Source organism: Malaclemys terrapin, chromosome 11, assembly GCF_027887155.1.
Source record: "Malaclemys terrapin pileata isolate rMalTer1 chromosome 11, rMalTer1.hap1, whole genome shotgun sequence".
Classification (NCBI taxonomy): domain Eukaryota; kingdom Metazoa; phylum Chordata; order Testudines; family Emydidae; genus Malaclemys; species Malaclemys terrapin.
This window is the reverse complement of record NC_071515.1, coordinates 12,955,480-12,981,674: the sequence shown is the minus strand read 5'-3', so window position 1 is coordinate 12,981,674 and position 26,195 is coordinate 12,955,480. Positions and strand designations below refer to the sequence as shown.

At 38.0% G+C, this 26,195-nt stretch overlaps 2 protein-coding genes across 2 annotated transcripts in view; one reads left to right on the top strand and one right to left on the bottom strand.

Moving 5' to 3' along the window:
- VWC2L (von Willebrand factor C domain containing 2 like) overlaps positions 1 to 9,424 on the top strand; it is a 197,779-nt gene extending 188,355 nt beyond the window's left edge. The window contains exon 4 of the mRNA XM_054044204.1: positions 9,355 to 9,424. Within this exon, the coding sequence (XP_053900179.1) occupies positions 9,355 to 9,377 (23 nt within the window). The 3' untranslated portion in view covers positions 9,378 to 9,424. The remainder of the gene's footprint in view (positions 1 to 9,354) is intronic.
- The window catches only part of BARD1 (BRCA1 associated RING domain 1), a 65,038-nt gene that overhangs the window by 33,833 nt on the left and 5,010 nt on the right, over positions 1 to 26,195 (bottom strand). The window contains exons 3-4 of the mRNA XM_054044202.1: positions 24,065 to 24,210; positions 12,801 to 13,834 (exon numbers count right to left, since the gene is read on the bottom strand). Coding sequence (XP_053900177.1) covers positions 12,801 to 13,834; positions 24,065 to 24,210 — 1,180 coding nt within the window. The remainder of the gene's footprint in view (positions 1 to 12,800; positions 13,835 to 24,064; positions 24,211 to 26,195) is intronic.

The window sequence follows — 26,195 nt, the reverse complement described above, 5'->3', positions numbered from 1 at the left end:
AAGATATTCAAGTTTTGCTAAGGCATAGAGGTGGAAGCCATACAGGAAGGAAAGGGGAATGATCGAGACAGAAATTATGGGGAGTAGAAGGAGGAGCCTAGAAGAATATAATCTACAAGTCACCAGAATATCCACAAAATTGGTTAAAGTTGGGAACTTAACAGCTCTCAGACTCCCTGCTTATTAGAATCCTGAACCTGTGCTGTCAGACATTGCTTAGAGCATGAACAAGGCTCCTTCACCCCTGTCTATAACGCTGTTCGCTGGAATGCCTACTTTGTTGTGTTTCTATCACTTAATATTTTTATGCAAATAGGTTATTGGCCTATCACTCAACCCCAACCTGGAGGACCAGTTGACTGCTGTTCTTTTGGTCCCTATCTTTTCACTTGTCCAGCTTGATGGCCCTACCAGGAGTTAAAACTCCCACCAGCATAGTTCTCGGTCAGTGGAACACATAAGGCGTTCCACTGTGTCAAGGTGCAGTCCCCAGGGAAGTCTTATTAGAACCGTCCTTAGCAAAATTTGTACTGCCAGCTACAAATCCCAAGACGGGAAGAGGGAAAAACCAGGCAAGAGGAGAAAGAAAGGAGGGGGGACATACAGGAGAGACAAGGTAGGAAAAACCACAAGGGAGAAGTAAGAACTCCATGTGCCAAGAACCTAAGGCTACACAGATGGCAAAGAAAGGAGAGAAAAATAATTGGAAGTGGAAGACAGAACTGCAAACTTATATAGAGACAATATGGAATCAAACAGAATAGGTGAGATGAAATCTCCTGCTCTCATGGCGAAAGCTGAAACAAGGAAGGCTTCAAGTGCAGATCTACTGAAAACAGGATAAGGGAACCCAAAAAGGTTAAAAACCAGCAGCTCTCTCTCTCAAGAAAAAGCTGTGGAAGGAGTTAATACCTGAATCACAATGCACTAGCCATAATTCTTGTGCCATCAGGTATATTAACTGAAAGAGATCCTGATCATTATTCCACTACCACACTACATACCTTAGAATTCACCTCTCTCTTTAAGAGCAACAAATATGAGGCCCAAACTTGAGAACAGTATTAAACCAAATGAAGGAGAGCGTCAAACCTGTTCTATGATATCAAGGAACATTTCTGTGACCATGTAGAATAGCATTAATCCTCATTCTTTACAACCAAAGAAAACTCTTCCAAGACTCTGATCAGCAGGAAAATAACCAGCAACTGGTAAAAGAAATATTAACTCAACATTCACATAAAATGCTGAAAAGCTCTGACTTTATATCAGTCAACTGAATTTATATAACCAAGAGATATGTTCCATGCATTATAATCACAACCTAGACGCCCCCAGCAAAATGTTACATTTTAAGCAATTAAAGAATATACTATTCTAGTTAGAATATTTTTTAGTCTCAAGGAAAGAGACACAAGTGGAAACCATGTACAAAGAGAAAATATTCACAAGCATGGGAGACAGTGAGCAGTACAACAGAGCTTTTCCCATGGATAAAAAGAATTACCTCGGGTAAGTGATATTTGAGCTTCTTTTTTAAAATTATTAAGTTTGCAAACATATACAACAGTGGTTGATATTTTTGCACTGTTCCCATAGAGCAAAAAGAAAGCAAATAATTCAAATCTGGTGTGAGCACTAGGATGTTAACTGCTCAGAATATTAACATTCATATTACCAATCCATAAAATGCTAGTTTAATTTTTATTACAATAAAATTGCGCTGCTGTTGACAACTAGAAGTACTGTTAACATGTACAGAATGAAAAAGGGTTAGAGTAAAACTAGAAAACTATAGCTCTATTGTAAATTGAGAAATGAGTGGGATTTTTTCCCTGAAAATGAGAAAAAATCCATTTTGTTACCTAGGCTGTAAATGGAACTTCTCTTTTTACCACTTGCAATTCACAATAAAAGTGAAGGGAATAGGAGAGGAGCTTTCATTTCGATTACACACATGCACAATGACTGAACAGCTACTGTCAATCAGGATTAGAAGTGATGCATTAAGAAAGCTGTTTGTGGCCTAGAAACTGACAGAGAAAATATAGCCAGAAATTAAAGTTTAAATTTACAGCCGCAGGACATGTTACTAGACTCATGGAAGTTTATGTCTTCTGCCCCCTGAACTTTTAAGAGGTTCTGAGAATGCATTCAACAACTTGACAGTGAATACTCATTGAAAAAAGAAACATGCGAGGAAAAAATAGGGGGGGACAGATCTTCAACTGGCATCTACTAGGGATTCAATCTTGCTAAGTTCCAAGTTCCCGACAGTGCTCCAACAATACACTTAAAAACAAAATTAACTTTAAGCATTGATTTCAATGGGATAATTCACATGCTTAACAGGTAAGCCAGTGCCTTAAGCATTTTGCTGGGTCAGGGCAAGAGTGCTCAGCACCTGGCAGAATTGAGCCCCAATTGAGGATCTGATTCTATGTATCGTCCATCCTCATTTGGAAGGAATCAGGAAGATAAGTGGTAATTTAATGTTCTTTGACAGTTTTCACCTGCTACAAAGAAAACACAACAGGAGTCTCCATCTATACATAGTTTTTGTTTCAAGAGCACCATCTAGTACTCACTTAACTAAAAAGCTCAGAAAACTTGCTTTGGCTTTTATTTTAAAGTAAGTTAAATTTCTCATGATCAGATACAAAATTATTTGCTTTATTCTACATGTTTTTGTGACTCTACGATAAGTCATCAATCCCTCTACCACACAATATTTGCACTGAGGTATGATACCACTAAAATACATTGTGCCTGTTTGAGCGTACGCTAGCAAGAGCTTGTTATGTTAAGGTTAATGGAAAAAATGGGCCCAAAGAGTCATAGAATATCAGGGTTAGAAGGGACCTCAGAAGGTCATCTAGTCTAATCCCCTGATCAAAGCAGGACTAATCTCTAACTAAATCCCCAAATGGCCCCCTCAAGGATTGAACTCATAACCCTGAGTTTAGCAGGCCACTGTTCAAACCACTGAGCCATCTCTCTCCCCTAAAGTGTTAACATGACCCTGTCACTACACAAGACTAAACATTGAAACATGGTTTGGGGTTTCGAGTATAGCCACCTCAGCCTGTTTTGTCCCATAGGACTATCCTTAATAATCTTTTATTAAAGATACAGAAAAAAGGAAAAACAGTTAAAGCATTTGAATTTAAAGTACTAAGTAAGAATTTCATGTTAACAATATTTCTTATTCCTTTTAGTTGTATACAGTTTTGTTTTTTTTAATAAGGAAAACCTTGTACGACACTATTTTAGATAGTATTAAATATGGTAACAACTGGGGATAGTTATCTGGGGAAGAGAGAAAAAAGTTAGTTGAGATGGACTGGAGCTGATGTTGAAATCCAATTCTGCTTCCTTTTGACAAAAAAGACAAATAGCCACAAAAGGGTATAGAAAAGAATCACAAAGATAGCAAATGCAGTTTCTGTGGTGTTCATGCTTACCTGCAACCCTGCTGTGGAGAAACATGTGCAGCACACAGTCTTACCAGCCATTCTGAGACCTGGTAAACTTGTATCAGCATCTCTGCATTAGGCTGTTTATGACATTACTTAGAATTGCCTCTCTGGTTGCGGGCTCACAGCAGTGTTGTGAATCTCTTTCTTGGGTGGCTTACCCAGAATTATTAAACAAAAGGCAAGAGAGATAAGAAAAGTTGGAGAAGGAAGGAACCTGGCGGGGGGGGGGGGAGGGGAGGGGGCTGACAGCAGAAACCCAAATCTCATGTTCCGGGTGATGCGCAGGATTTAGCCAAAGCTCATGGAGGTGGTAATGTCATCTGGGTCCCTCTCTCTGGCCCTGCCTGGTCAGCTTAGGACATTTCTCAGGAGCAGACAGTAGACGTCCAATTGTGTCATGATGGATTCTTGGGTCCCAACAGATGATGGGGTAACAGCAACGATTGGTAACGCTCTCTTTACAGTCCACCCATTTGCCAGCTTTAGATCCCCCAGAAGTCTTTCAAAAGGACCCAGGGGTTAATGGACAGAATAGCCCATCCCCTCATTATTTTGTCCAACAATTAGAGCTTGTTTCTAACCCACCCATTTTTGGCCATTAATGTCCGATTCCATTCTCCTTTGTTTACTAGTTATGATCTTAATAATCTTTGGGTGACATGAGTAGACCTTTTAGTCTGGACGGATTCGCTTTTGCTGTCTTTTATGAGTAATTTTATATAACTCACTGAGTTGGACTTCTCTGACCTTGATCAATTTAGAATATAGGCCTCTGCCCAACAAATTTATTGGTAAGACTTGGGATTCTCCTACTTGGGAGAATACCGCCTGATGTTCATATGTTTGAGACAGGAAAAGACGCTAGCTAGCTAAAGCGGATATAGTAAATTAATCGTGGGGGGGTATTGTTAATGAGTGAATAGCACCCCAAAGAAATAACTAGCTTGTGTACAGGAAGGACACCATCACAGGGTGTGGGGGGACAATTATCTGCTGGAGACAAACCAAGGGAAGGCCATTTTAAGCTGATCATCAAGGTTATGAATAGCAGCAATGAAAAATTACATGGTTCCGGTTAGCCTTCACTATGCTGCAGGTTGGGAAAGCTCCAAGAAGCACAGCAGCATGAAAGGCACTGGAGCCACCTATCCGCAAATCTAAAAGATAGCATTGCATTGGTTTACGTGGAGAAGGCTATTTTCACAGTCATCACCCCCAGCCTCAGCTCCCCTCCCCCATTTTTTTAATGAAACCTTAGATTCTGCAGATGCTGATGGCACTTCCCCAGAAAAGCTTCCCATTTGGCATGGGCAAGTGGATTTTTTTCAAGTCCTAATATCAATTGTATCAAATGCTAGTGGTGACAGATGGTTAAGAAAAGCAGCCAGCATCCCTTTCATTATTTTATAAAATTTCTCCCTTTTCTACTTCTATTAAAGATATTTTGCAGTTTCCTTATAATAACCAGTGAGTTAAAGTTAATGGAGATATTAAGTGCCAGGATGGAAAAAATAAAGTACAGTGAGAATTAGAGTATCACATGAAAGACTGAAGCTGAGACCAGGGGATTAAGTCTACAGAATTTGACTCCCTCTCTACTTTCTAAAGCTCCAAGTGATTTTACTATATTGCAAGTCAAACAAAAGAACCCAATACCTTGATCTAATGAGTGAACGACTTGTTTGTTAAACAACGCAATTCCACCCCCCGCTCTTATTGCTTTCCCACAACTTATATTAAGTGGAGAAAGAGGATGACAAAGAATTAGAGAGCTTATAGTAATTGTGAATGCTCTGACTGAAACTTTAAAGAAAACAATCACCTCTGATTTCTTTAAAATTAATTTCCTCACTAGCAGATCATTTAGAGAGTAATGAGCATGGTGGCTCAGCACATATATTTGTAAGATAAAACATCCAAGAAGAGTTAAGCTCCAATCTCATAACTAAAACAAGACTGAGCTCTGTAAAAAGCAACATTTGTAGGACACTGGAAACAATTTTACATTCAACATTAATATTTGGGAAAGACTGCTGTGATCATGGTCAATTCTTGTATTTCTAAATTCAATATTTTAAGTAGTTATGAGGCTTTTATATTTGTCTGAAATACATTTAAGCTGTCAGCTGTGAATTTCATTTGAAAAAGCCTGGAAATTATTGTCTACAATAGTATACTTAGTATTACTACAGCACTTAGATTTAAAAGGACATAATCAACTTTAAATGTGGTCCATTTCAAACAAATTAAAGGCAGTAGCAGGTATTGCACCTGCTTCTGAGTTACCGTACCTATTCCTGAGGTTTTTCAATCAGTTTCCAGTTCTTAAAAAACTGGATCTTTCTTCACTGTTGCTGTGTGAAAAAGCTCTATGTGGCTTAGGTATTTAAACGGATTGCCTTTTTTACATAAAACTTAACCACTCTAGCTGTTCTCAGTAAAAATACTGAGGTTTTGGGGACAGATGACTAGGGAATTGCACTTGTTGAAATGGAATCCAGAAGTCATTTTATAGAGGAGTTTGGACATAGTAACCTTTGGCTCAGGAACACCGTGAAAGGAGGTTTATACCTTATGTGTCTGGATTTCTCTAGAAATGCAGCCCTAGAGCATACATGATAAAGCTCAGTGGCTCAGACGGGATTACCCAACAGTCTTGCCTGCACTAAATGCAAGTGCCATGAAAGTAAAGGGTCCAGTATGGCAGACTAAACTCTGACAGATACACAAAAATTGAGGATCCCTGGTATAGAGAGGGCAGGTGCCAAGTAATCTTTTTACTAGCACCCAAAGCAAGTCCTGATTGTCCCACACTGTTCCTTCAATTAAAATAAAGTTACCTAAATACATGTAAATTGCTTCCTGCTCCCAGAGTCGGAGTGCAATAGCTCTGTGTTTAGCTGCTACTTGTTTAGGGCATAAAGCTCAAAATCTCTTCCCAACCAACTGAGCTATGCACCTGTGTTGTCCTCATCCCATCCCATGTTTTATCATTCTTCCCTCTTGCTGGACTTTATACTAGTGCTGTTTTCGCTCAGGGAGCCTTCCGTACAGTCTATCCTACCCAATGGCCCTGCAGCTTGCAGGAGAAATTTTATCTGAAGGGAAGTTTATGCAGGAAGTTTACAAGGATTCTCTAATTCCAGGCCAAATTTAAAACCCCGTGGTAACTACCGGTATAAGCCAGAGGTGCAAGTTCCTGTGTTTTAATCACCACATATGTAGGGCAGTAGTTCTCTAATGTTTGGTAATAAAAGAATTTAGATAATTAAACTGTGGGAGGACTGTGATGGAGTGGGGCTTTCCCCAACCGTTTAGATAATTTTAAAAGTATAAAAGGCCACATTTTGCACTTTAACTACTTGGAAATTTTACCTTTAATGAGTATGGAGGGTAATAAAAAAACATGATTTCAGTTCACTAGGCAAATAGCTACATTCATTCTAATTTATGAATGCAATTCAGCATGAAGCTCATCCACTCTATAACCTTTTTTCAGAACCATTTTGCTTTTAGTATGTTTATTATTAGTGTAGAAGTAGTAAAATGGGAAAGAGCCCCACACACTTCCAGCTTTGATTGATTTGGAATAGCACAATATACTTAATTTTAATGCTTGATAATGTTGTTAATTATCTCTTTTAAAAGACAAAAAAAAGTAGAATTCAATTAACTTTCATTAAGTGCAATGTATTAGGGCCTACAAGCTAATGAAAATAATATGGATTTTATAATTAATGAAGTCCCAGAGAATTTAGTTTTAATTCTGATTTTTTTTTTTTTACAAGACTGTTTCCATTACAGTGACAATTTGACAAACATGGGTGGATGAAGAAATCAGGAAAACAATGTTAGAAATACTGAGAAAAACTCATTGTGCTTGTGGAACTGAAATTGCTGACTGGGCTACCTTACATGTATTATAGTCCAAAATTCTCTAAGTTAGCCTAACTTACATAAGAAGTCAAGTACAGAGATTATTCAACTCCCCTTTTTGTTTGTGTTATGTTCACTGTATACACCAGGGATCGGCAACCTTTCAGAAGTGGTGTGCCGAGTCTTCATTTATTCACTCTGATTTAAGGTTTCGTGTGCAGTAATACATTTTAACGTTTTTAGAAGGTCTCTTTCTATAATATATAACTAAACTATTGTTGTATGTAAAGTAAATAAGGTTTTTAAAATGTTTAAAAAGTTTCATTTAAAATTAAATTAAAATGCAGAGCCCCCCAGACCGGTGGCCAAGACCTGGGCAGTGTGAGTTCCACTGAAAAAGTCAGTTCGCGTGCCACCTTTTGGCCTATCCCGGTATACACACTGAAACAAAAACACTTGCTGAAAGGTTGCAAGATAACACTACTTTACTTCTTTGAATCTGGAACCATAAAACACAAGAATCAAAACACACACACACAAAGCAGGCTGTGCCCTAAGGCAGAGAGGCATAATTCAACCCACCTGGCTTTTTACAGACTGACTGCTGAAGATCCAGATTGCATGCTTCCCTATGTGCACTCTTACCTTCAACCAAGACTCGAAACCCCCTTAAAACTTAAAGCATAGCTTGTAATTTTAACAGTTTTCAATACACCACAGCTTGTATTACACTGGTTCCTAGAGCACTGCATTAGCTGCAGTATGCACACTTAATACAGGATTGTTCCTGCCCTCAAGATTTTATAGTCTAAATACACAAGACAAGTGTGGAAGAAAAAGTATTATCTTCATTTTACAGAAAGGGAAGTGAAGTACAGAGAGATAAAGGGTATGTTTACATTACAATTAAAAACCAGGCTGGCCTGTGCCAGCTGAATGGGGCTCGGGCTATCTAACTGCAGTCAGGGTGAACAAAAATCAATGATTTAAAACAAAAACAAAAATTGATTTTTTTGTATTTAAATCTGATTTTTTTGGATAAAATGGTTTTTGAGGAAAACACATATCTAAAGATAGTTTTAATTAAGATATATTATAGCTCAAAGATATCTCATAATGGAATACGGATTATAAATTATAATTCTATAATATGAGACAATATATTCATGTAATGTTTAAGAAAAGTTTTGTAAATGAGTTCCAATAGTTCATGGATTAGGGACCCAATCTTATGGGGCGCCAGGGGTTTCTGTATAGATTCTTTTGGTTGATCTTTCCATCTATCCAAAAGGACTCAGTGCTCAGTCTAGAAGATACCATCAGAGATGCTTAGTTTTGCAGTTCTCAAACTGTGGATTTGAGATAACATGCTTGCTAACAGCAAAGATGTTTTTAAATAAATAAATATAGAGAGAGGTGAGAAATAACAGACCTCAACCCTATTGTCCCTCTGCAAATTTGTGTACAGAGTCAATCCCTTACCTCCCTCTAAAAGTGCAAAGTTTCAAAAAGTTCAATGAATAGAAGATTGTTGGGGGCGGAATAAATCTGGACAAGGAGAAGAAGTCTGGAGATAAATGTGAAAGGGGAGGGACAGGCAGTAGAAACAAAACTGAAACTGTTTAAGCAGCATATTCCAGAAATCTTGAGGTCTTTCTGAGTGTAGCCTTCATTGATTTGAAATCTACCATACCATTCTCTCTCTAGAAGGGAAAATCTATAAAGACAGCAGGCCGTAAAAGAGACCCAGTTTGGAAATAAGAACCATTCAAGAAATATGTTTGCTGATGATGTTTTAAAGAAAGTCACACCAGTGAACTGGTGGAAGTCACTTAAGCACTTGGATTCAGAGAGTGTTGAAGTGATAATCTCACTTTTAACAGCCGTAGCTTCTTCTGTTGGTGTAGAAAGAATATTTTCTTCCTTTGGACTAATTCATTCCAAACTGAGAAATCGTTTGGGACCTGAAAAAGCAGGAAAACTTGTTTTTCTTTTCCAGATTACGAACAAAAAGGAAAATGAAGGTGAAGACAACTGAGTTAGCTGCAGATGCCAATATTTAAAGTTTCACATGTTGACCTGGCTGACATAGTTGAATTAATTTCTGGGGTTTTTTTATTTATTTATTTATTTTAATTACATTTAACTATTTTAGTTAAAACAATTTTAACAAAAACCTGATTTTAAAAAACTTGAACATTTAATTAAATTAAAAAATTCATGTTTGTTTTGTTAAAATATTATGTTTGCTGTTTGAAGAAAAAAATCCAGAACACATAACGTTGCTGTTTTAGTTAAATAAAACAATTGAAATGTCTGTCTGATGATGTTCTCCTCCTAATACAGCATGGCAAGAAAATCCTCCAAATATTAATGATTAACCTGTTGAATTGGAGATATTTATGAAGTCATTGGGAGGCGAACTATCTGCTTCTATTACCTTTGGTAAATGAAATAACCAAACAATCATTCATTTTCTGATATAGCTGTAAAACTAATCTGAAAAGTGTTCATAATAAATCTCTTTAAAAATGCATAGTGTGTACCTTCTAAAAATGAAACCTACATCTATCTTGGAGTTGTGAAGAATATGTATTAAGGTTATAACAATCAACAAGAATGCACTTTTATGTAGAAATTCATGATTAAATCGAGTCTTCCTGACTAGTGAGTTAAATCAAATCCATCCTGACTGCAGTGTAGATGTTTCAGCACAGGCTGAAGCGTGGGCTTTAGGATCCCATGAGGTGGGGGAGTCCCAGTGCTCGAGGTCAAACCTGAATGTCTACACTTAAAGGCAGTCACATTCTATTTTAGGGCAACAGAGAAGCCCCATCTAATTAAAGCAATAATTAATAATACTGGATTTTTTTTAATGCAAACAAAGAAAATAAGGAAAATTGTACCAGTACTAATGAGGACAGCACCAGATTTCCATTTTTAGCTCACTGACTATAAACATCAAGAAAACTGTACCTTGATAATTGCACCTTATTGACTTCTTAGTTTACTGTGAATCTCACGATAAGCTGCATAGCTGCTCTTTTCCCCCCTCTCAAAAATACACTGAAGATACTGCAATCTTGAAGGAAAAGTGTTGGAAAGCTGTCAAGATAAGTCAAATTTTAGGACTATCAATCCTGACAGCATCCCTTAAAAAAATCCCCCTGGAAATATACAGGGGTAGTCTGTAAGCAGCATTTTAATAATAAAAGATGAGTATGCTGAATTTGTGAACTGAGGTAATAGCAGGACCATCCTTAGAGCTCTCAAGTCGCTAACTACAGTATATAATTGTCTCTACCATGACTAATTAAGTATAAATGATTTCAAACCGAGGATTTGTACTCCTAATCGATAGGTTCTACTTCCATTTAATCAAATGGAAGAATTGTTTCATAAGCAGCAGGTGAGAACTGCTATAATGCCTCCATGAAAGGCAGAAAACAGTTATTTATCAAGGAAATTCTTTAACTCTACAACTAGAAATGCTGTGTATCAATGTCAGGATATTTACAGGTATATCAATTCTAGAGGTACAGGAATTTTATTGATAAGTATTTCTTTTATGTATGATTTAGTATAAAATATATTTAAAGTGCTAATGCACAAAGCACAAGTTCTTTGAAATGACCTGAGATAACGTTACCAAAGTTTTCCATATGTGATACTTCTGTCTGATCCCCCTAAAAGAGAACTTGAGGTGCTGTACAACAGAAAATAAAAAACACCTTCTTAAGAGGACACCAACTTAAAAAGGTAATTTATGTCAAACAGTTTTATTTGCTATTATAACACCTATGATTACTATAGCCAAAAAGAGAATGAAAAAAAATCCCTCCCCTTCTTGTTTATTTAGTGAACTTGACAACAATGACTACACAGGGGGAAACAGTTAACTAAGTACAAACCGTTTTTCCTGTTTGTGTGGGTCTTTCACACAGCAGCAAGGGAGAGGAAAAACCGTTTTAAAGTAATAGGAGCATACCACTGCAACACTGCAGAAAGCTGACAAAGGGACTCTCTGACTGTAAAACATCAGGGAAACTGGCAGGTTTGATCACAGATGAATGAACACTGTAAATGCAAAGCATCATTAAAGAAAATCAAATTGCATCCAGGAAACCTAACTCTCAGTCTCCTGCTATAACCATCAGATCATCCCCTCTTCTCCCAGAGACTGGAACACAGTACAAAAATCCTGATACGGAGCAATCCACCTCTGTCTACCAAACAGTTACATGACTGAATTTTTGCTTTCAATTTTGTTTAAGAAAACCATCTAAAAAGTGATACTAGAAGATTATTATTAGTGCTGTAAAGTCAAGGTCTAGAAAACTAGGCAATGCCAGTATTCAGGTAGTCTTGTGCAACACTAATTATAGTTAAATAATCCAGCTCCAATGTTGATGTGATCATTGAACAGCCAACCAATTAATTGTTAAGGTCACCTAGCAGGGTAGACTTGAAATATCAAAAATAAACCCAAGACAATGTCGATCACACATTCAACTTTTTAGCATATACAATATCTTTAGAACAAAGCCTAGACAGAGATCACTTTCTGGAAGTCATGTGCAAGACAATCCTAGCCAATGTTGGAGTGTACATTGAAATCCCCAAGGGTAACAGTCTACAAGAACCACACCTTTGACATCAATTTGGAAAAACCAGGGTATTTCTACACTGGGGAGAAAGGGGACATACCCCAGCGAGTGTCAGAGCCAGGGCAAACTGAATAAGGCTTGCAGGACTCACGCTGTGGGCCTGAAAACAGCAGCATAGATGTCCCCGCTTGGGCTGGAGCCCAGGCTCTGAAACCTGGCAAAGGGGATGGGTCTCAGGGTATGCCTACAATACAATTAAACCCCATGCCAGCTGACTCAAGCTACAAGGCTGTTTAACTGCCTATAGACCTTTAGGCTCGAGCTGGAGCCCGGGCTCTGGGACCTTACAAGGGGGAAGGGTTCCAGATTCTGGCTCCAGCCCGAGCCTGAATGCCTACACTACAATTAAACAGGCTCTTGCCCAAGCTGGAGTCAGCGGACACGGGCCAGCCATGGGTGTTTAATTGCAGTGTAGACAGACTCTCAGAGCCTAGGCTCCAGCTTGAGTGGGAACATCTACACTGCTCTTTTTAGCCCCCTACCACAAGGCTGAGTCAGTTGACCTCCAGCTCCGAGAATCACTGCCATAAGGCTTTGTTTTTTTTGTTTGTTTGTTGGGGGGGGGAGCGTGGGGACGGTGTTTGCAGTGTAGACATACCCGCATTACACTTGGTGATCTACATAACAGCAGAACCATAAAAATTGGCCCTGCCCCAGAAAAACATAAGATATGGAACTAATGTTGTAATTTTAAAGTGACAGTCTGAAAAACATTTGCACTTGTCTTAAAATGACCACTGAACCATTGTCTCAAACCAGAAGAATAAGAAAGTCCTACCTTGATGGAAGCAACATGGAGCAAGGACTCTCCTCTGTGATTCCTTTTGGTAGTTGTGTTATTACTAGGAGACTTCTTCAAGAGGGAAGGGCTGTGTGTTGTTTCCATTTGATTATGAGTATTTGAAGTGAATGGGGTAGAGGGAGTTTTCGAAAGTGAAGGGCTATTGATTTCTTGAAAGATTGCAGAGCTTCTTGTCTTTGATAAGGTGCCACCAGTAAGTTTAAATGCAGAAGAGATATGAACTGGAGTTCCATGTTCAGTAGTTGGAGAGATTTTAACAATGCTCATGGCAGTTACCTCAGGATTGCAAACACCCTGGTTGACTGAGTGCGTATCAGCACGCTGATCATTTCTTCTCAGTCTTTTAGCATGAGATATAGTGGGGGATATGGACTGCTGCCTTCCGCGCTTTAAAGGAGTAATTTCATTTTCTGATGGCAGAGGTTTCTCTGTATTAAAACCATTCATTGTATTAACTTGTGCAGAGCTATCTTTATCCTCTGTGGGTTTTACTTGTGTGTCCATTTCCAAGTGGGATTCTCTTCCATCCTTAAGGTCGGTTTCCATTACAAACTCCTGTCCTATTGTCTCTTCCGTACTATGTGGTTCGGGGCTGCATAGAACTAATGACTGGCTGCAAAAGGTCACAGTCTTTTCTTTAAATTCATCTTGGGTCTCCCCTTTGATTCCACTGCCCTCTTTCTGCTTTTCCTTCTCTATACCCCACACTTTGTTGATGTCTGCTAGACTCTTTTTCTTCAGTTTTTTCTTCGATCTGTGTGATGGTGGTTCCTTGGTCATCTTGGAAGGCTTCTCTTGAGGAGGAGAAGGAAGGAAGTCAAAAGTAGAAGATGGGCCTTGGTTAATGCAACCACTATTAGTCACCGGTTGATTCTGCTTCTGAAGGGAACTATTGTTTAGCACACATCTGATCTTCCTACTGCGTGGGCTGAACCACATTTTTATCTGCTTCTTCTTACTTCTTGTTTCATGATCAGGACCTACTGATGTGAACAAGTCTTCTGCAGAATCTGGTAGGAGACAGGGATTTTTTAAAATGAGCTTTAAGGCCAATATCAGCTGTTTACCATTCTGGAAATAGAACTGTAAATCAAAATTTTGAATATTAAAAATGGAAGCCTTTATGAGATTGTAATAAATATATTACTTCTATTTCAGTGCATTAGATTTCCAGCCATAATTCTGTCTTCTCCACATCTTCTATTTTTAGAATTAGTAGCAGTACCCACTCTTCTAACTCAAGCAGTAGTAAGTTTATGGATACCATAAAGCAGACAGGCCTGCTACTTTCCTACTCCCCAACAGAAAGGAGTTTGAGATAATTTCACTTTTAACAAAATTCACATGAAAAATTGCAAAGACAGATCTGACTAAAAACTCCTTAGTGTAGCAATCAAACGCCAAAACAAATATTTCCAATACTCTTCAGAAATGACATTTCAAGATAGAAGGCTTTCCTATCCTTAGCTAAATTACCCTACTTATCCCTCCAATTAAGTGTAGTTAAATATTTAGAGAATCAGTTAAAAAAAAAAAAAAAAAAAAAAAAAAAAAAGATACATATGGCATTAGGCTGAGATTTACTTCAAAAACAATACAACCTCAGGCTAGCTGGATCATTTAAATATCCAGTAATAGCTACAGTATACAGGCATGATGGTTGTCAACTACAGCATTATAGATTCTCCGCTTACTTTAAGGAATGGGTTTGATGGAAAGTTAAAATTAAGACAAATCCTGTAACTAGTTACCCTTCATAAAGATCTCAGATCCAATTTTGTTTTAGCAATGGTATCTAAAAAAGGAAGGGCTCGATTGCAAACAGATGCACAATATAAAATGCAGATAATATTTACTTTCATCTTGTCTACACTGTTTACACAACTAGCAGAGTCTACTCTAAAATATTTACTGTGATATAACCATCATTCACCTCTATGGACTAGAGAACAAGAGTTAAATAAATCTGCAAGTCATGTGTGTAGAGATATTGTACCAGCCCAGATTATTTTTACACATATAGCACAATAAGACAAGTCCTAGAGATACTGTGATGACAGGCACTATCTTTCAGTAGTACAAATTCTAAAGCAATATTAATCCCATTAAACATTTGCACAGCAAGTTGTGCTTCAGATGTACCACTTGTGGCATCAATAGTGCTTGAAAAATGGATTACAAAGATTCTCAAAGTGATCTGTGGACTACTGATGGTAAACAGAGGGCTGGCTTGTCACATGGAAGTGGGACTCCTCATTTTCAGATTAGTTGAATTAAAAGAATGCCAAAAATATACTGAATACTTTCCTAGTATTTTTCCTATAAGCAAATTGCTTCCATTGCTATATGGATGTTGCATAATTATTAATAGGAGGGGATATATTCAAAAGACTATTAAGATGCGGTCTACACTCTGAGAAAGTTTGAGTATTCCCTGATTTCCAGAAACCTACTAGCCACAGGCCAATATAAAAAATGAGCCATAAAAATTTAGCTGCCTACCTAGCTTCTAGGAAGGGGATTACTGGACTCTTACAAAGTATTGTCCCTTGACCCTCTCCAGAAGCTTCATCTTTCAGAAGAACCATTGCTTAGTAGTATCAGCTATATGTGAATCTCTTCACCTGGTTACTAGAAAAAAGCAGCAACACTCACTCACCTACCTATTTAGGGACTCTCACATGGGGGGAGAAGAAAATTAGGACAATTGCCAACTCTACGTCTATGATGCATCTACAGATGCAGAGGCTTTTTCAGAGTTCTGTGAGAAAGAGGAGACACGCCTGAGACATTGAACCCTCATCAACTCCTCCTTTCTATAAATCCATCAAAGATTAACATGTGTCCAGTTGGGGAGGAAGACAATGGATCTCATAGAATATCAGGGTTGGAAGGGACCTCGGGAGGTCATCTAGTCCAACCCCCTGCTCAAAGCAGGATCCATCCCCAACTAAATCCCCAAACTGCCCCCTCAAGGACTGAATTCACAACCTTGGGTTTAGCAGGCCAATGCTCAAACCACTGAGCTATCTTCCCCGCCACCACCCCTTCAATTCTATCTGCAGAAGGATGTTCACATGGATCTATGACAGGTTTCAGAGTAACAGCCGTGTTAGTCTGTATCCGCAAAAAGAAGAACAGGAGTACTTGTGGCACCTTAGAGACTAACAAATTTATTAGAGCATAAGCTTTCGTGGACTACAGCCCACTTCTTCGGATGCATATATCATGCTCTAATAAATTTGTTAGTCTCTAAGGTGCCACAAGTACTCCTGTTCTTCTTTTTACATGGATCTATGTTACAGTTTAAGAATTGCATATTAGCTACAAAAAGGAAGTTCTCACAGTCATTTATACAAAGAGGGCATTACACTGATAACTAAAAACACTCAAATTAAGCCTCCTTCAGAAAAAGTTGCAAGAAGATTTTGATCCAAAGGAATCATATGCTGCTTCCAAGATGGAAACAAAAAGTTAATACAATTTGCATCTTAATGTAAATGAAGAAAGTTAGTTGTATGTGTTTAAAAGTTAATTTTTAATTCCACTTATATAAATCTCACCCCAAAATTTAAAAGTTATATATTTAATAGGACAGACAGATCAACACAGCAGAATTTGCTAATTCTGGATTACCTGAAGCATTTACAATAATGTAAAAAACCAACCCACTCTACCAGTATTAAAACCAGCCTATAATAACTCCAGCAAATTTACTCTTGATTATACACTGGTCTACAATTTTTGAGAAGTCGTCTGCTTCAGAGATAAAATGTGCTATTTATTATGTATTTTGATGTGCTGAATTCAAATATGACAATTAAAACAACTGATTGGCTACTGTTTCTAAGATATTTAAGTTTTTACATTTTACGTCTATGTATATTGTGTAGATAGTAGAGTTTTAATCATAAATTGTAAACCTAGGTCTTTTCATGTGTTTATGGTTGCTTTACATGATAATATTTCACCTGTCCTGTTTATGTAACACTTTAAAAATCAGCAAAAGGGTTATATAAATAAAATTGATTATGAAACAAAAGGCAAAAAACTATTATGTACATAGTTTAGTCCTATTCAGTGTCTACTCGGCGCTTCTTGGCTTGTCTCTTGTATTCATTAAATGGAGCATCTCTTGTCACTGTCCAGCAATAGTCTGCAAGCATTGATGGGCTCCATTTGCCCTGATAGTGTTTCTCCATTGTTGCAATGTCCTGGTGAAATCGCTCGCCGTGCTCGTCGCTCACTGCTCCGCAGTTCGGTGGAAAAAAATCTAGATGGGAGTGCAAAAAATGTATCTTTAGTGACATGTTGCAACCAAGGCTTTTGTATGCCTTGAGGAGGTTTTCCACCAACAACCTGTAGTTGTCTGCCTTGTTGTTTCCGAGAAAATTTATTGCCACTAACTGGAAGGCTTTCCATGCCGTCTTTTCCTTGCCACGCAGTGCATGGTCAAATGCATCATCTCGAAGAAGTTCACGAATCTGAGGACCAACAAAGACACCTTCCTTTATCTTAGCTTCACTTAGCCTTGGAAATTTTCCACGGAGGTACTTGAAAGCTGCCTGTGTTTTGTCAATGGCCTTGACAAAGTTCTTCATCAGACCCAGCTTGATGTGTAAGGGTGGTAACAAAATCTTCCTTGATTCAACAAGTGGTGGATGCTGAACACTTTTCCTCCCAGGCTCCAATGACTGTCGGAATGGCCAATCTTTCTTGATGTAGTGGGAATCTCTTGCACGACTATCCCATTCGCAGAGAAAACAGCAGTACTTTGTGTATCCAGTCTGCAGACCAAGCAAGAGAGCAACAACCTTCAAATCGCCACAAAGCTGCCACTGATGTTGGTCATCGTTTATGCACCTCAAAAGTTGTTTCATGTTGTCATAGGTTTCCTTCATATGGACTGCATGACCAACTGGAATTGATGGCAAAACATTGCCATTATGCAGTAAAACAGTTTTAAGACTCGTCTTCGATGAATCAATGAACAATCTCCACTCATCTGGATCGTGAACGATGTTGAGGGCTGCCATCACACCATCGATGCTGTTGCAGGCTACAAGATCACCTTCTATGAAGAAGAACGGGACAAGATCCTTTTGACGGTCACGGAACATGGAAACCCTAACATCACCTGCCAGGAGATTCCATTGCTGTAGTCTGGAGCCCAACAGCTCTGCCTTACTCTTGGGTAGTTCCAAATCCCTGACAAGGTCATTCAGTTCACCTTGTGTTATGAGGTGTGGTTCAGAGGAGGAGGATGGGAGAAAATGTGGGTCCTGTGACATTGATGGTTCAGGACCAGAAGTTTCATCCTCTTCCTCATCTGACTCAAGTAAGAATGATTCTGGTGCATCAGGAACTGGCAGTCCTTCTCCGTGGGGTACTGGGCGTATAGCTGATGGAATGTTTGAATAATGCACAGTCCACTTTTTCTTCTTTGACACACCTTTCCCAACTGGAGGCACCATGCAGAAGTAATAATTGCTGGTATGATCTGTTGGCTCTCTCCAAATCATTAGCACTACAAAAGGCATAGATTTCCTTTTCCTGTTCAACCACTGGCGAAGATTTGTTGCACAAGTGTTGCAGCATATGTGTGGGGCCCACCTCTTGTCCTGATCTCCAATTTTGCAGCCAAAATAAAGGGGATAGGCTTTCTGAACCATAGTTGTTATACTGCGCTTTTGTGATGCAAAAGTCACTTCACCACAAACATAGCAGAAGTTATCTGCACTGTTCACACAAGTACGAGGCATCTCTGCTCACTTTGGCTAAACAGAAATGTGTCCCTTTGCAAAATCAAACACTGACAAATAAGAGAGCACGACACTGTATGATTTCTAGAGCTGATATAGGGCAATTTGTTCAGCAGAGTGATGTAAGCTTCGTTATGATTGCATCATCCATGACTTCTAGGAATAACATGATGCAATTTATATCATGTATGCTGCAATACCAGCTTCAGATTGCATCATTCATTGTTTTGCCTAAAAAGCAAGTGCTGTCCAAACCCAGTCATAGATTTATTCATAGATCCAGTCAAAGATGTATTTTAGTCATTTCTGGTTTAAATGGAGATCCCTTCCCTTTATAACTCACTTATCCTCGGCCATTCCCAAGTCAAGGGTCATATATACTGGCCCAATAGCATATCTTGAAAACTAGAGCCAATCAACAATTTTAAGCATCATTTTCGTTCTCAGTGACCCAGAATTAGTAAAGTTTGACTACATTTATTTCAGAAGCATTTTGGCTGTAGAGCAGTGTTACCTACATGCTAAACATAATATTCATATACATGATAAATTAACAGAAACATCTCTATTCACAAAGTCTGGTTTATTTTATTTTCACATAATAAAACCAAGTTTCTTAATGCTGACATTTAACAGAAATCAATTCTGTGGATTTTAAAATGATTCAGACCAGACAAAAATATTATGAGGTACAGAGAAACTTAACGCTAAAGAGCTCCATATTCAAGTTTTTGCTGTAATGCAATAATAAACTGTAGAGGAAAAAGAAGCAATTAGAAAATGTGTCTTAGCTATCATTAATCTGCATCAAAGGAATATAATGATGCACATTGTGTGTCTTTCAAATTATTCTCTATTATGGGTTTCAGAAGAGAATTTGAGACATCTCTTTGACAAACTAGTCCCTTATTAAAAATCAAAGGGAAGTGCTTTGGTACCATCTGTGCAACATTAGTGCCTTCACTGAAGAATGATTATTTTGCAAGTTAAGTATTCAGCAATGGGGGGAAAGAAAAAAAAAGAAAAAGAAATTCCAGCTATTCAAACACTCATCTTTAGCTATTATGAAAAATGTCACAGCACACACAAAATGCAGTGTAATCTCTTACAGAAGGCATCCGATATGTTTCCCTCCACACCAAAAAATTAGAAACTATATTGTGATCTATAAAAGCTAATCAAAGTTAATCTTTTTTGCTGCCCACCAGCATCAATGTGTGCTTAACAGGATCTGACCAACACCTGTAAAGTCTGGTTTAATATAAGGAAGGGAAAGAGAATTTAGAAAAGCTTTCAATTTAACTATTATTCTAAGGTATATGATGTCATGAAGAATAAGATAAAATTATCTATAAATGGTTGTGAGGAAAATTTATGACAGACAATCTCTTCTCTTTAAAGTACATTGAACTGAGAAAATCTGCTGAAGTATTTAGAAGCTAATTTTGAAAGGTATTACTGTAAATCAGGCTTCTTTATCTCTAGTATGCCATATATTATGTCTATGATTCGACAAGTTCTTCCTAATTACCCACCTTAATTACAGTAATTATATACTTTCTAGTAAATGCAGGTAATAAGGTTCACTTGGAAAGGGAATTGTCAAAAATGGTGAAACAAAAAAGCCTTGCAACTCTGGGGATGACAGAGCTGTTAATGACAATAATTCAGAGGAGCAGTTTATCTCCTCCTTCCCAGTGGAGAAGAGGACTTTTGTATTTTGGGAAAGGGAGAAGAATATTCAAAGTCAAATAAAAGTCATTATTAGCAACTGCAGCAACATACACAATATTTCAGGTGAAGGTGTTAGTAGTGAAAGGTTTTTGTAGTTCTAGGAGACGTCTTCAAAAATTTAATTCTTCATAATATACAGAGAGTACATGTACAAATCTAGAGAATATCGAGACAAGAACACAGTTAAGTGCAATTCTACTAAACATATGGCATGCTTTAATGCACAGATAGAAAAGATGGAAGTTGGTATGCAGGCACAGTAGTTGATTTTCTATTATATACTCCATTTTGTGCCCTATATGTGTATAATCAAGCCCTTACTATGTCACAATTGCTTGTATTCAAGATTTCATAAAATAGTTTAATTGTTTAAGGAGCAGCATCATAGATTCAATGCTGGCTAAACAAGATACATTCTTAAGGTATTCTAATTTTTAATTTAATTGCATGTGAATTAAAAATTTAATTGTTCCATTAACACATTCAGTAACTGTATTGCCACCTGCAGGCTGTTTCTTAGAACACAATTCTAATATTAACTACTTTTTCTTTTAAGATGTCTAGATTCAAGTCTACACAATTGCAGAACTTACTTTACAATTGCAGATTTGTTCTCCATATTTGTGGTATAAAAAGGTGGTTAAAGAGATAGCACTTTTTTGAGAGAAAGAGAGAGCAGAACACAAATCCAACAAATCAAAGTTCTCCACTTAGGTCTACATACTACCAGCCACTTATACTCAAGGGCAACAGAAATCTGACTACTTTGTTTTCTTGTCTATTAGAGAGCATGCTGCTTAAGACTGGCTCCAAATGCAGGATCCCAAGTGTAAATATTAAAAGATGGTCTCTCACCAACAGAAGTTGGCCTAACAAAAAAATAAATAAATAAATAACCTCACCCCACTTTGTCTCTCTAATATCCTGGGACCGACACAGCTACAACTACACTGCATACAAAAGCTGGTCTTAGCACTTAAGACACTGAACTGGAAGTCAGTCATGGGTCCCACCCCAAGTTCTGCCTCAGACCTCAGGCCACTCAATCTCTAAAATGAGAGTTAAAAAACAAAAACACACCCCTCCTTTCTCTCACCCCCCATCTTGTCTATTTAGACTGGCGGCTCTTCAGAGCAAGGGTATCAGACTAGGTGCCTTTATAGCAACAAGGACAATGTGGCCAAGATCACCGTTGGGGACTATGCACGCTAACTAACAAAAGAGACCCCATATTCTGGATCCAGTTTTTCACTTGAGGCTCCAACAGCAGGAGTCCAGGACAGACACTTTTTTCTGTGTGTGCTGCAGGCTAGCTCAAAAGCAGCTGGTCCCCCAACACACAAATACTTTCCTGGAATGGCATCCATGTGCAATAGTTGAGTCTGATACCCCTTCCAGCACAACCACCTTCCTGCCCTCCTGCTCCACTCACAAAGACTGCCCCAAAACTCATCTTTGTCCATCATGTTGGTGTTACCAAATCTCTGCTGCAAAGACAGCTTGCTCCTGATTTCCACCCATCCTCAATTACATGGAGAAGGCCCCTTCCAAAATTACTCCCCATAAGCATGTGGAAGCAGAATAATAACTTGCTCAATTTGCCTTGCTACACACACAAACAAATGCAAAAGGCACAACCACAAAAATAGAAATCTGTTCATTTCTTATTGCCACAGGACAAAAATCTGGCTGAAAGTAAGCCTTGGCATGAAGGGTTACTTTTTTGTGGCTTTACTATATTTGTATTGTCTTTAGTAACCCACCTGGAACCCTGCAAAAATACATTGATCTACATTGTGCAAATTACCATCATAACCACAAAGGTCTGATCCTGCAAAGCCATATATATATTTAACTTAACACTTGTGAGGTAGTTCCACTAGACACACATCTATGGGAAGTGACAAATTTCCAAGGGCAAACAGGAGTGGCAAAACAACCTAGAATAGCACAATTTGTAAATCTTCAATTCCTGCAGCCTTCTATCATTCGTCATTAGATGCCTTTATTTTCATTTGATCAAGCCTAGTCACCTAGTTATGCCATCCATAGCATCTCTGACAATACACTATCAACATCCCTTAAGTTTTTTCCTTAAATCAGGAATGAGAGACTAATAAAAGGTCACTAATACTTAATAAGAGAGGAATCCTCCAAAAATGGAAAATTAATCACCATATCACTTTATATTTTAGCACTCTACTGCTGCAGTAGTACTGAAAAATTGCTTGTAAAAATACTGTAGTGATTTAAAAAAACAGATTAGACACAATAAAGCTCAAGTTTCTCAAAGCTGAATACATTTATCTTTAAAATAATTTCAAGAAAATATTTCATCTGTTACTCTGGTTTCCACTGCATGGGCATAAACCATATTTTAAAATACATTTCATTCTATTCTTCTTGTAATTAAAGCCACCATATAGGGAAACTTCACTTCAGACCAAAATAACTTCATGCATGATTTTCTCCATTCACTTTGACATTTGGAGTACCATTAAAGTTCACTCGATAACCATAAAAGGTTGTTCCTCAGCTTTGACTATTATTCTTCAACACTATATAAAAGTGCCTCAAGCCAATCACTTCAAAAGCCCTCCCTTCCCATTATATGCCTAAAGAGCTTCACCACACTTAAATATTTCCTCTAACCCTATTAAACTGTCATCCACATTTTCTATCTTACTCATAGCTTTTGATTACCCAGAGATTTCAGCTGCGTAAGAAAAAACTCTTCATTTACTGTTAGATGTGTCCTTTAGCCTCACTGCTTCAGTGATATCACAATCCAGTGTTTGGATGTCAAAAAAGGACTACCATAGCAGTGATTGTGATGTGAACCTTTTGGGGGAATCAGGTTGATAAAGGAGAATCTTCTATTTAGCTTAATATTGGAAATAAGCAATGAAGAAAAGAAGTACCTTATCTGTATTTGACAGCTAAATGAGTGTTTTCTAAAATGTGATAACTACTCAAGAGACTCGCTACAATCATTTTGCCTCAATCTTCCCTTCTTTGTCAATCAGCCAAAAGTTTGGTAAGGAAATAATGGAAGTGAAATCCCAGATCAGCAACTCTGCAGTTTTATAGCTCAGTCACTACCACAATTGTCAGAAATGACAGATTTCCACAACAGAGAATAGGTACAGTTGTGTCATTTTGGTTTCTGACAATCCAAGAGAATTGAGACTCGCCTCCCTCCCCATCATGAAGCAGAAAGCATAAGTTTTCACATGTACAACAACCTAATCTGAAAACTAATGGGCACATTACATATTGGGCTGCAACAATGTGAGAATGGTAAGTAAAAAGAACCCTGCACCCTCAATGACATTGCCTTGTATAGGGCTCACTGAAGAATTAAGACTTAGAACTTTATACACACTCACAAATATACAGTATAGCACATGACAACGCTCGCCATTCTCCTACTTGTAATTCATCGTGTCATGTGACTTGGGAATGTTACATACCTTTAACTCTAAACTTAGCAGACAGATTCTAATGAATTGTGGACTAATGCAATTCTAGACTTTTTCCCTTTCTTTAGTAAGGATCTAGGTAGATTTGAAGGAGATAAATCCAGCAACTGTTCCATTCAAATGCAGATTTTCCAAAGAATGATTTGATATAACCTTTCAGAATCTTTAAAAAAAGACAGTTTTCGCATCCTTTAAAAGCATATGAAATTGACCCAAGTTTGAATAGGGAGCACAATGTGGGGAGACTGAGGTCTTGTCTTACCTGTGACGTCTTTGCCCAGTAGATGTCGCAGTTTGCTGCACAGCTGGATCATGTTGTCTAGCTGCCTATTTATTTGCACATCTTGTACCCAGGCTGGCGTGTGACACACTGGGCATTCTGTGCCAATACAGTCACCCACACAAGCTCTGAAAGTCAAGCATGTATAAACACAAGTCATTCAACACAAGTAAACTGGCACATTCACTTCAGCATCCAGCTAGGTTAGCAGTGGATAGGCAAGTCTTTTTTATTTTAATACCAAAATGCTGACAATGCAAAGAGTACAAGAATTACTTAAAATTCACTTAACATTGCAGAAGAAGAAATCAACTATTTGGCCTGGCAAATTATAAGCCAGAATTAAGCAAGCCAAGTCCAAAAGTCTTATCAGGAAGCTGTGCCATCAAAACTGTTTAATAAACTTTTGAATCTCACACTCACCCACGTTAATCAACATTTAAAATATTCCAAAGCTCCACTTCTACACATTGTTTCTGTTAACAGGGCATTACATTTTTGAGTAGCTTAACTCTAGATTCTTCTGTCCCCTCAACTAAACTGTGCTGTTTTTCAACAGTATTCTTTCTTACAAGTGTGATAGAAAATCCAATCAATGGTAAGCTATGACTTTCACCTGTGTTGTTAAAACTGTCTTGGTACTGTTAAGTTACACACCTCTCAACATTTCTCAGTAAGAAGTCCCCCAGGAGTCCATAGGTGTCGGAATTATTTTATCACTTTATTTTTTTCAGAGCGTTTGTCTCTGAAGAGCTCAAGGAGAAACAAGTTTGCTTAGTAAAGGTCACTTAAACCCAAACTTGTAGGTTCCAAATACTACTTTTCCATCCTCCTCCACGTAATTATATTTACTCATTTGATTACTCTGGCAAAAAGACTTTTGGGTCCACCATACAAGTTATCAGGTGGGATTCTCAAAAGCACCTATCTTATGTTTATGGGACTAGTGCTCTCTAGATTCATACCCTGGCTTGCCATGCACAAAGTCTCCATAGGCCTGACCTATGACATGACTTCAATGGGAGCAGTTAGGCCAACACTGAGGGGTTTTGAAAGTCTCTCTGAAACCCCACACTAAAGTATATTTCTCTGTTAATTTCAAGGTGGGAGATTTTTTCAAAGGCACAAATGACAGTTACGTGCCTGACATCTGTATCTTTGAAACTCTTTCCCCATGAACTTCACATTGTTGAAAGAACAAGTGGTCTTGCAGTTAAGGCACTGGATTGAGACTATGGAGATTTCAGTTCAATTTCTGGCTCAGACAGGCTCCTTGTGTGACATTTGGCAAGTCACTTATAGCCACGTTTTTAAAAGAACCCAGCTGATCTTGTTCTTAGTGGGAGCTGCCAGGTGCTGAGTATTTTGGAAGTTAAGCTGTTAATCTCTCTTTGCATCAGAAACTATTATCCCATGTTACAGATGGGGATTTTTCTTCCACTCTGTATCTGACTTATGTATTTTTTAGGTTCCAAACTGTTCAGGGTAGGGGCTGTCAATCTGTATCTGTACATTCCCATATTATATATACCACTATCTTCATGCATAACATCCATTCACTGTAGTTAACCCACTGAAGTTACGTTGGATCAGATCATACTACAGGGATTGAATTCAAATAATAAATATCACAGCCCATAAAAAAAATCTCCAAAATGTGACCCAATTACTGCAGGTCACTTACTTTCACACATTTATCTTTATACAACATTGTCACCCGTTTTCCCAGCTCTTTTAATATATTAATAGTTTTCTCTATTTGGTTGTGGACCAGAATAACCTCATGTCAGACTTTGACCTGACCTCTTGCTGGCTTGTTTGGAAACAAACTACTGTTGACTAGCCTAAACCACCATATAAAGTTCAACAAAACAAACAGCCACTATGCAGGAATAAGCCACCCCAGGAAACGGATTAGAAATGATGATCAGAAGGTACAGTTGAATAATAAACTAGTTCACCATTGAATAAATAAAGGACCATGATACAGTTATTTGGAGTATATCAGTAATACAGACTATTTGCTTTCTAGCAGCAAGACCTGGAGGGGAAAAAAAAGCACCTTTTATCAAAAGCTAAGGTGCCCGTTGGTTACGCCTCCTGACCCTCAACA